At 48.6% G+C, this 12,181-nt stretch overlaps 1 protein-coding gene across 1 annotated transcript in view; it reads right to left on the bottom strand.

Annotated features, from left to right (window-relative positions):
• The window catches only part of BAZ1A (bromodomain adjacent to zinc finger domain 1A), a 763,171-nt gene that overhangs the window by 707,963 nt on the left and 43,027 nt on the right, over window positions 1-12,181 (bottom strand). The window contains 2 exon segments of the mRNA XM_030214053.1: window positions 486-742; window positions 744-765. Of these exon segments, the coding sequence (XP_030069913.1) occupies window positions 486-742; window positions 744-765 (279 nt within the window).

Raw genomic sequence — 12,181 nt, 5'->3', positions numbered from 1 at the left:
GGTGATGTCACAGGGAGAGATCAGTTTCTCTACCTTCCTCTACTGACAGGAAGGAATAAGGCCCATCAGTGAGGATGATGAAGCCAGGAATAAAGAATGTTTTAAGTTTAAACACCTCTTAAAAACTGCAGCAACACTCTTGCAACAGTATAAAAGCAGAAAATAGGCAAACAGTTTGCTCTGTGTCACAAGAGAATTATAGAACCCCAATTCCAATCTACCAACTCACAAATACTACTTTTTCTAGGTTAGGAAACAGGAAAATGATCTCCATCCCCAGAAAGTAAACACATTGCTTCGTGCAGTAAGATATTAACCTTTCAAAGCAGGAGCAGAAGTGATCTATTTATGTTGCTAAAATCACATATGAATACCAGTGTATGTATATATGATTCTAGCTACATAAACAAATCTATATAGGTAGATACATGAGATGAAACAGCAACATGCTAAATTCAGATATGAAGTCTGAAAAAGCACTTTACCTTGCACCACTGTTCCTCACAACTTCCACTGTTTCCCCAACAAAAAAGCGATCCTTAACATAAGCAAAAATGTCATCACACATTTCATGAAGGCGTGCACGATGAGTAAGAGTAGCCAGGTAGAGTAGCGGTACTATTAGTGGTTCCGGAAAACTCTGCAGACTACGTTTGGCTTTTTTTTCTGATTCAACTGCTTCTTGATAGGTAAGTCCGGATCTGCCAGTAACAGCACAGCTCCACACAAGACTGTTACATAGGAATAGTGCGCTCAAAAAACTCACTGTAATAAAAAAAAAAAAAGAAGAGCATAAGAGAAAGTGATATACCTTAACAAGCAAGAATGTTAAAATTGAATAAAGAAAAAAAAAACAAGCATTTATCAAATACTAGTAAAAAAAAGCCCTGTTTCTGATGCAAATGAAAAGGGGGCTAGCAATGTTTTCTTCTGTGTGCATGTGGGAGTGTGTGTGTCCCTGCCCTCTGGCCTCTCCTCCCCTCCCCCTCTGAGTCCTTCACTGTTACAGAGCCAGCGATTTGATTTCGTGCTCTGCTGATTTCCTTCGCTGACTGTGTTACAGAGAGGGCGGGGCAGACACTCATAGGGAAACCGGATATCTCGCCCCCTTCACACTTCCGGCTGGAGGCTTCATAGAACGTTGGTGTTGCCTTTTATATAGAGAGATATTTAAATGAGTGCCAATCAAGTAACCACAGAAGAAAGGTAAAATTATGTCTTACCTGATAATTTTCTTTCCTTTACTCGCAGATGAATCCAGAAACTGGTAGGTTGTGTCCATCTACCAGCAGGAGGAGATAGAGATTACTAGACTGAAGATAGAGATACTAGACGACCAGCCCCTTCAGCAGTCACTATATGTCACATCACAAAAGAAAAAAAACAGGCAACAAATAGAGAACCTTCCTCACCAACCATACTCCAAGGCAAGCCAAACCAACATTTAAAAAAAATAAAAAAATAAAAAAAAACTTAGTGCAAACTGCCCTACAAAAAAAATCCCTCAAAGTATGAAAGACTTCTAAATGCACCCATGTACAGCTTTTGACTAGGTTTGCCTTTTTTGTTTTTTAAACAAAGGACCTGACAGAGAGATGAAAGTACAGCAACAGAGCCCCAGAAACAAACACACACACAAAGCAGAACCTAAAGGCAGAGAAGGGAGGGATCCTGGATACATCTGCTACGAGTAAAGGAAAGAAAATTATCAGGTAAGATATAATTTTACCCTCCTTAGCCTCTGCAGCAGACGAATCCAGAAACTGGTGGAATATACCAAAGCAATCCCTAATAAGGTGGGAAGTCGCCGCTCCCCAACGCAAAACAGCTGCGTCAAAAGCATCCAACCGTGCCGCAACATCCACTATATAATGGCGCAAAAAGATATTCCGAGAGGCCCAAGTAGCCGCTTTACATATCTCATCCAGAGTCAGAACAAAAGTCCTCCGCCCAAGAAGCTGATTGTGCTCTACTGGAATGCGCCTTCAAGCCCTCTGGCCGAAACCCGGCCAGCTAAAATATACGGGAAAAAATGGTATCCTTAATCCACCAGGCTATAGTAGGCGCCGGCTCACCATGCCATGGCCCTGACAGCAGGACCAAAGATGATCGAATGCCAAAAAACTCAGACACCTGCAAATAGCAGAGAAGAACTCACCAAAAATCTAGAACCAAAGGCACCCGAATTCTGCAGGGTAGCCCTCTTCCAAAAGGATGGAAGGAGGAGAGGCAGATTAACATGAAAGGCCAAAAACACTTTAGGCAGAATGGAAGGAAGGTATGTAAAAGACCCTAACTCTGAGAACTGCAGAAAAGGACCCCACAAGACAAACCCCTGAAGCTCAGAAACTCTACGTGCTGTCATAGCTTCTAAAAACACTGCCTTCAGGTAATATCCTAGAGGCATTGCGCAATGGCTCAAAGGAAGTACCCTGCAGAGTCCCGAAGGACCAAAATTCAGATTCCACGCAGAACATGGCTGCCGAAGAGGTTGAAAGTGGAGAGTCTCCGCAAAAACATGTCTAAACGAGAGGCCAGTGAACACCCAACACCCGCCCATGAAACAAGCCAGGGCCACGACCATGAACTCAAAGATAATTATAAGCCAGACTTTTCTGCAACCCGTCCTGCAAAAAGGTCAACAGCTGAGCCACAGAGGAATGCAAAGGAGACCAAGCCCTGTTCGAACACCAAGAGACAAAGGGCCATCAAACTCGAGCGTACATCAAAGTAGAACACTTCCTGCTTACATAAGGTAGCAATCACAGAATCTGAAAAGTCTGTATTCCTCAAACACACCCTCTCAACAGTCAGGCCGTAAGACCAAAGCGGGAGGGATCCTCTATCAGAAACTGGCCCCTGGTGCAGAAGATTGGAGCTGAGAGGAAACTTAAGGGGCACCTCCGTCAGCAGACTGACTAAGTCCCGCATACCAAGGACTCCATGGCCAATCTGGAGCCACCAGGATGACTCGTACCCAGTGGCGAGCGATCCAATGCAACCCTCAACCTATCAACAGCCACTGAGGGAACACAAAGGAGAACGTCCTCGGGCCAGGGTTGAAGCAGAGCATCCAGACCCTCGGACCAGCGGACTCTTGTCGCCTCCTAAAGAACATGTCCACCTTGGCATTTGCATGGGACAGCCATCAGATCTAATCTGGAGTCCCCCACTTTCAGCAAATTAGGAGAAACATCGCTGCCGAGAGCACCCATTCCACCGAGTCCAACAGATGACAGCTCAGAAAATCCGCCCAAACGTACTCTGGCCCAAAATGTGGACTGCCGACAGACACTTGAATGTGGGATTCCCCCCACTCCAGAAGACATGCAGCAAGGGCCAGGTTTCGTGGACAGCACTGTCGATCGATATAAGCCACTGCCATCTTGTTGTGAAAGAGAACACGCACATCTTACCCAACAGTCCTGAAAGGCTCTGAAGGCATTCACTACTGCCCGCAGCGCCAGCCGATTGATCAGCCTGGTCGCCTCAAGGTGGTCCCGCATCCTTGAGCATAACAATTGAGACAATAAGCTACCCAGTCAATCAGTTGACATCCGTAACTACCACGACCACGGGGGAGAGGCCAGAAGCATCCCCTTCTGCAAGTTGGGGTTATGAAGCCACCAGGCCACGATGCGCCTTGCTATGGCTGCCAGCGGAACGGCACCAACAGTAGTCTTGGGACATCAGAGACCACCTGCACAGGAAGGGACAGCTGTAACAGGCGCAAGTGAGGCCCTCACCCACATCCAATGTTGTCACCATAGACTCCAAAACCTGGACATCGTCTCATGCCCGGGGATTTCGAAAGGAGAAGCAAGTTGGCACCTAGTCTGAAGCTTAACCACCTGTCTTCTGGCAAAAAAACCTCAGCCCTGAATCATGTTGAAGCGAGCACCGAGGTAGACCAAAGTCGCGAGGGAACCAGGTGGTCTCTTGGGAGGTTCAAGGACCAAGCCAAGGAATGCAAAAAGCAAAATCACCTGATCGGTGGCCCAGCGATTCTCCTGCTTCGACTCCACTCTGTTGAGCCAGCCGTCTAGATAGGGATGCACCCTGATGCCCTCTCTCCACAGGAACACCACCACCAGCACCATCACCTTGGAGAAGGTATGGGGAGCAGCAGACAGGTAAAAAGGCAGGGCCTGAACTGAAAATGACGACCAAGAATGGCAAAACGAAGGAACGCTGATGCGGGGTCCCAATGGGGATATGGAAATAAGCCTCCTTTAGGTCCAAAGCTATGAGAAATTCCCCTGGCTGAACCACTGCCACCACTGACCGCAGAATTTCCATGCGAAAATGCCAAACTCTCAAGTGTTGATTGACCTTGTGGAGGTCCAGTATGGGGCGAAAGAAGCCCCCTTCCTGGGAAGGATAAAATAAATGGAATAGTGTCCCATGCCCATCTCCTGGGGAGTCACAGGCACCACTGCCCCCAGATCCAGGAGGGATTGCAATGTGGCCTCTAGGGTGGCCTGCTTGGCCATCCTGGCACACAGTAGTCCCAAAAAGGCGTCGCCTACCGCTGAAGAAAAGTTCCGACTTGTAGCCATCTTTGATGATATCCAGAACCCACTGGTCTAAGATAATCTTGGCCCACTCATCATAAAGAGGTCAGCTGAACACCTATCCTTAGAAACAAAGAGTGGACTGGGGCAACCCCAATCAATTGGGGAGGTGTAGCTCGGCGCCACCAATCGTGCCGCTTATCCTCACAAAAGGAAGAATGCTGCTGAAATCTGGAGAGCTGGAGGAAGTGGAAGCCCCGCTGGGCGGAACCTGCGGAAATCCCAAAAGTGGGGCCTCGAAGTCCCTGACCGTGAGGCTTAGGTCTATCCTCAGGAAGCTGTGGTCGTTTAGGATCACCCAAATCTTTCACAATCTTTTCCAGGTCCTCCTCAAAGAGAAGTTTGCCCCGAAAAGGCAATCTAGTGAGGCGCTGCATGGACATTATATCCGCTGCCCAGTGACGAAGCCACAACAACTGGTGGGAAGAAACCGCCAAAGCCATCTGTTTGGCCAAAGCATGAACCAGATCATAAAAGGAATCTGCCAGATAGGCCAATCACGATTCCATGTGGGGCGTAATGGACCCCAAAACAGGCACTGCATCTTGTTCTTGATATAAAGCCTGTTGAAGCCAGGAAAGGCACGCCCTGGTGGCATAAGAGCCTGGAGAGTCAACGCAGACACTTCAAACCCATGCTTCGAAAAAGGCTCAAGACGCACCTTGCATATTCTTCTTTGCCACCTGACCTTTAACAGGCAGAGAAGACTTTTGGTGACCGCCGTCACCAGAGCATCCACTGCAGGAAGTACCCACCGGGTAAAAGCAAGCCATCGCTCTTGGCACCTTAAGCCCCCCCCCCCTCAAGGTCTGACCACTGAGCTGAAATAGGCTCTCAGATGGCCTCATGAACAGGAAAGTATTTGGACAGCTTCCTAGTGCTGGCCATCTTAGGTTTGACGATAACTGCAGCATGGAACTCCAGATCCGCAATGTTAAGCACCTCTAAGCTGCTAGAAATTAAGGAGGGTAACTTGTCCTTATCAAAAAAGCGAACCACAGAAGGGTCATCAGGCTCCCCCTGGAATAAGTCGCCCTCCTCCAGCTGATTGACGTGAGATGGGCGGAGGGAGTCCCCAGAGATAGCCACCAATGAGGGAGAGGGAGAAATGATGCCCAAAGACCCTTCATAGAGAGAAGTCAGGCGCCACCTCTTAAGAACAGAATCCTCAATAGGGGTAGGAATCAGGGATCTCAAAGCCTTCTGAGCTGTTGGTCTCCTCTCTAGGAGGATTACGAGGTTCGGGTGCCACGTTCGACTCGTCTGCACACAATCATGCACTGGTGGTTCATTCCAACAAGGGGTCAGACTGAGGCAGAGGCAAGGACAGCTTAAGAACGTAGGCCTGATGAAGGAACAAAATAACTCCGTGGAAAAAGCTTCCCATGTGCCTGCAGACCCAGGCAAGAGTCCCGGAGAAGCAGCGCATGTTGGACCGAAGCTCCCCCCCACAAACATACTGCCAGACTCCACCGGCAGACGGGAGGAATCTGAACCCCCCCAAAAACTGAAGAGCTGGAACTGCGTTGGTGGGAGCAGGTAAAATGGTGTGCGCTCCCGCCACCTCCACATGCGAAGACGACTCGTCGGGAAGAGAAGCACTTGCCGCTAAAACCTCAGCACAGTCTGCCATACATATTCCCGCATCAGGAACAACGTTTAACCACTTCCACTGCCAGAAACATGCCCAGAAGATGAAGAAAAAAAAAAGGCAGTAGTAGTACTCACCATGCAAGAAGCAGCAGCAATAAATAACACAGGGTGCCAAAAACGTTCCTCAGGTGAAGGTTATTCTCCCTCAAGCAGCAGTCCTGCTATGTGTGTGCACTTCATGTTGTGTGCCACTTTTTTTTTTTATATGGTTGGTGAAGGAGGCACAGCCAACACAAAACAAGACAGCAGAAGAGACAGGAGGCAGGGGAATTACTAAGTAGTGAGGTAGGGACCTGAATACCAGGTATACCCCCCAAGGATGGCACCGCTCAGCCAATTGCCCCCAAACTCAACTGGCAAAGACCCAGGAGCTGCCCCACAGAAGATGAATGCAGGAGCTGAAGAGATGTCGTCCACCACCTGCTGGAGATAGAGATATAGTGACTACTGAAGGGGCTAGTCATCTAATATCACTATCTTCAGTCCAATAATCTGTATCTTCACCTGGTAAAGGCGGTTAGCTTAGCAGGGTTTAAAAAAAGTTTGGCCGGCTTCATAAAGGAAAAATCCATAGACCATTATTAAATGGACTTGGGGAAAATCCACTATATCTGGGATAAGCAGTATAAAATGTTTTGTACTTTTTGGGGATCTTGCCAGGTATGTGACCTGGATTGGCCACTGTTGGAAACAGGATGCTGGGCTTGATGGACCTTTGGTCTGTCCCAGTATGGCAATACTTATGTACTTATGTATGTACTTATGCTGGTAGATGGACACAACCCACCAGTTTCTGGGTTCATCTGCAGCTCAGGTTAAGGAAAAATCATTACCAGCACATAAGCTCTATTCTTAGCATCAGCCAACAGAAGGCATCCATGGTAGCTCTTAACATGTAGGAGCTCCTTTCTGAGCATGTGTAGTCAACATATATCATGAACCCAGATATAGCGAAGATAGCTAAAGCAGATATTCTCCGAGGACAGCAGGCTGATTATTCTCACAGATGGGTCGACGATCCGCGTTGGCCTAGGAACTGGCATAACATATAGCAAAAAAGTAAAAGTTTTGCTAGAGCCTTCTGGCACACGTGCAGCGCCGCATCGCACATTCACACATTAACTTCCTGCCCGCCGCTCAAACCAGCATAACATACAGCAAAAAAGTAAAAGTTTTGCTAGACCTTTCTGATGCACGTGCAGCGCTGCACCGCACATTCACGGACTGTCTTCCTGCCCGCTGTACGAGCGTGCTCCTCAGTTAAGTCAAAGTATAATTAAATAAACACCTCCAAGGGGAGGTGGGCAGGACTATGAAAATAATCAGCCTGCTGTCCTCGGAGAATACCTTCTACAGGTAAGTAGCCTCACTTTCTCCAAGGACAAGCAGGCTTAATTAATTCTCACAGATGGGGTATCCCTAGCATCCAGACTCACCCAAAACAATAAACATTGGTCAACTGGACCTCACAATTGCAAGAACATAACATAAATTAACCTGAAACTATATACAAACTAGCTGAGCGTGCAGCCTAGAACAGAACAAAACTGGACTGGGGGGGGGGGGGGGGGGGCAGAGTTGGATTCTAAACTCCAAACAGATTCTGCAGCACAGACTGCCCAAACCGACTGTTGCGTGGGGTATCCTGCTCAAGGTAGTGTGATGTGAATGTGTGACCTGAAGACCACGTTTCAGCTTAGCAAATTTCTTCAATGGAGGTTGACTTTAAGTGAGCCACAGACGCAGCCACAGCTCTAACATTATGAGCCGTGACATGGCCCTCCAGAGTCAACCCAGTTTGGACATAAAGAAATGCAATCTGCTAGCCAATTGGAGATTGTGCGTTTTCCAATGGCAACTCCCCTCTTGTTGGGATCAAAAGCAACAACTGGGCAGACTGTCTGAAGGGCTTTGTCCGCTCCATGTAAAAGGCCAATGCTCTCTTGCAGTCCATGGTATGCAAACTGCTTTCACCAGGGTGGGCATGAGGATGGAGAAAAAATGTTGGCAAGACAATTGTCTAGTTTAGAAGGACCTCTGACACCACCTTCGACAGGAACTTAGAGTACACGCAGAAGACTACTCTGTTGTCATAAAATTTAGTATAAGATGAATTTAGAATAAGGTGCATCCACTACTAGGGCCTGAAGATCACTGACCCTAGGAGCTGAAGTAACAGCCACCAAGAAAACAACCTTCCAGGTCAAGTACTTCAGATGGCAGGAATTCAGTAGCTCAAAAGAAGCTTTCATCAGTTGGATGAGAACGACGTTGAGATCCCATGACACTGGCGGAGGTTTGACAGGGGGCATTGACAAAACCTAACCTCTCATGAAGCGAACTACTAAAGGCTATCCAGAGATAAGCTTACCTTCTACATGCTGATGATACGCACTAATTGCACTAAGGTGAACCCTTACAGAGTTGGTCTTGAGACCAAACTCTGACAAGTGTAGAAGGTATTCAAGCAGGTTCTGTGTAGGACAAGAAAGAGGATCTATGGCCTTGCTGTCACACCAGACGGCAAACCTCCTCCATTTAAAATAGTAACAACTGTTAGTATAATCTTTCCTGGAATCCATAAAGACTCGGGAGACACCCTCCGAAAGACTCAAGGAAGCGAATTCTAGGCTCTCAGCATACAGGCCATGACAGCCAGAGACTGGAGGTTGGGATGTAGAAGTGACCCCTTGTTCTGCGTGATGAGGGTCGAGAAACACTCCAATCTCCACGGTTCTTCGAAAGGACAATTCCAGAAGAGGGAACAAAATCTGACACGGCCAGTAGGGCACAATCAGGATCGTGGTTCCGCAGTCTTGCTTGAGTTTCAGCAAAATCATTCCCACCAGAGGTATACAGAATGCCTGTTCCCCAATGAAGGAGAAAGGCATCTGATGCTAGTCTGTCATGGGCCTGAAGCCTGGAACAGTACTGAGGGACCTTATGATTGATTTGAATGGCAAAAAGATCCACCGAAGGGGTGCCTCACGCTCGGAAGATCTTGCGGGCTACTCCCATATTCAGCGACCACTCATGAGGTTGCATTACACTACTCAGACTGTCGGCCAGATTGTTCACACTGGCCAGAGTAAGTGGTTTGGAGAAACATGCCTTGACGGCGCGCCCAAAGCCACAATCTGGATGGCCTCCTGACACAGAGGGCGAAATCCAGTGCCCCCTGCTTGTTAGTGTAGTACACTGCAACCTGATTGTCCATTTAAACTAAGATAATTTGCTTGGATAGCAGATCTCTGAAGGCCTTTAGAGTGTTCCAGATTGCTCGAAGCTCCAGGAGGTTGACCTGAAGACCTGTTTCCTAGGGGGGAAAAAGCTGCTTGAGTGTGAAGCCCATCGAAATGAGCTCCCCACCCTAGGAGAGATGTATCAGTTATCAGCACTTTCTTTGGCTGAGGAATTTGGAATGGTCATCCCATGGTCAAATTGGATCGAATGACCCACCACTGAAGAGAATTCCAAAAGTCGGTGGACAGTTGAATGACATCCTTTAGACTTCCCACAGCTTGATACCACTGGGAAGCTAGGGTCTATTGAGCAGATCTCATATGTAGACATATCGTGGGAGTAACATGAATTGTGGAGGCCATGTGCCCCAAGAGTCTCAACATCTGCCGAGCTGTGACTTGCTGAGACGCTTGAACCGTGGATAGTAGGGAAAGAAGGTTGTCTGCCCGTGTCTCGGGGAGATAGGTCCGACCCGTCCTCATATTCAGCAGTGCTCCAATGAATTCCAAGTGTTGAACAGGTGTGAGATGGGACGGGGTAATTTATTACAAATCCTAGTAGTTCCAGCACCTGAATAGTCATCCGCATGGACTCCCAAGCACCGTCCTACAAGATGCTCTTCATTAGCCAATCGTCGAGATAAGGGAACACATACACTTCCAGTCTGCGTAGCAATGCTGCAACTACTTCTAGGCATTTTGTGAATACTCTGGGAGCTGACGCTAGGCCAAACGGCAGTATGCAGTATTGAAAGTGCTGCGTTCCCAGCCAAAATCAAAGATACTTTCTGTGAGCTGGAAGCATCAGGATGTGTGTGTGTAAGCATCCTTTAGGTCCAGAGAGCATAGCTAATCGTTTTCCTGAATCATGGGAAGAAGGGTACCCAGGGAAACCATCCTGAACTTTTCTTGGACTAGGAATTTGTTCAGGGCCCTTAGGTCTAGGATGGGACACATCCCCACTGTTTTCTTTTGCACAAGGAATTATTTGGGATAGAATCCCTGCCCCTCTTCCCCTGGTGGAATGGGTTCGACCACATGGGCCTTTAGAAGGGCGGAGAGTTCCTCTGCAAGTACCTGCTTGTGGTTAGCGCTGTACAAATCAGCTCCTGGTGGGCAATTTGGAGGTTTGGATTCCAGATTCAGGGTGTATCCTAACCGGACTATTTGAAGAACCCACCGGTCGGAGGTTACGAGAGGCCACCTTTGGTGAAAAAATATTAACCTCTCCTTGTTCGGCACAGACACTTGAATTGTGGCTATGCTTTCTTGGAGCCAGTCAAAAGCCCGTCCCCTGCTTTTGCTGAGGAGCAGCAGGGGCCTTGGGCGCACGCTGTTGACAAGAACGAGCGCGCTGGGGTTGAGCCTGAGTAGGCTGGTGAGACGCGGGAGTGTACCTACGCCTAGAATAGGAATAGGGAGACCTCCGTGACCCAGCAAAACACCTACTAGTTGAGGAGGTGGTAGCAGAAGGCGCCCAGCGGGAGAGAGAAGCCATAGCATCAGTATATTTCTTGATATGTTTCTTGATCTGGTCAAGCAGATCCTCCACATTCTCTCTGAAAAGGTTATCCCCCCAGCAAGGAACATCCGCAATCTTCTGCTAGACCGAATAGTCTAGGTCAGAGACACGCAGCCATGAGAGTCTGCGCATCACTATACCTTGAGCAGAGATCCTGGATACTACTTCATCAAAGGTGTCATATGCACCCCTGGCCAGGGATTTACAACACGCCTTCTGCTGCCTGACCACCTGGTGAAAAGGATCAGCCTGCGCTGCTGCACCGAGTTCCGAAAGTGGATGCTCATGAAGAGCTGGTACGACTGGATACGGGCAGGGATCATAGCAGCCTGATACATCTTCCTCCAAAAAGAGTTCAAGGTCCTAGCTTCTCTGCCTGAGGGCGCCAAAGCATAGTCTCTAGTACTCTTGGCCACTTTAAGAGCGGAGTCCACCACCATGGAGTTATGGGGTAACTGAGACCTCATTAACCCAGGTTCACCGTGGATCCGAAACTGGGAGTCTGTCTTCTTAAGGATCACGGGACCAGACAGAACGCCCAGTTTTACATAAGGACTTCTCTGAGTACTTTATGCAAAGGGGCTGTTACTGCCTCTTTAGGTGGAGAGGTGTAGTCCAGGACCTCAAGCATCTCAGCCCTGGGCTCATTCTCCACATCTAAGGGGAATGGAATGGCCTGAGCCATTTCTCATACAAAAGAGGAGAAGGAGAGGCTCTCTGGAGGAGACAGTCTCCTTTCAGGCAGAGGGGAAGGGTCAGAGGGAATCCCAAAAGACTCATCTGAGACTCCGAGTGCTTTTCCTTGGTGTCGGAAAGCTCTTCCCTCAGTGACCTCCAAGAGCGAACCTGCCTCGCCGCTGAAGACCCATGGTCTCGTTGGTGATGCCGAGGGGTGGACTCCCGCATGGACTGCAGCGAAACTTCCTCCACAGACGTCGATGGGGAGTCGACCTGGGCAGCCGCCGATACCGGAGCAACAAGCGGCACCAAAGTCGAGGGCCTCACCATGCAAGCACCCCCAACACCAAAGCAAATTGGCGCAGCAGTCCTTCCAGTAGTTTTGGAAGATAATCCCGTATGCGCTTGTCAAGATCAGCCATCGGAGAAGGCTGCAGGGCCAGTGGAGTCGTCGGTGTCAGAGTTGCCTGAGGCTCAGGAGCAGGAACCAGACTGCTGAGAGGCCGATGTGT

This window comes from Microcaecilia unicolor, chromosome 9 (assembly GCF_901765095.1).
Source record: "Microcaecilia unicolor chromosome 9, aMicUni1.1, whole genome shotgun sequence".
Taxonomy (NCBI): Eukaryota; Metazoa; Chordata; class Amphibia; order Gymnophiona; family Siphonopidae; genus Microcaecilia; species Microcaecilia unicolor.
The sequence above is the reverse complement of the archived record's forward strand: the minus strand, read 5'-3'. Positions and strand labels throughout refer to the sequence as shown.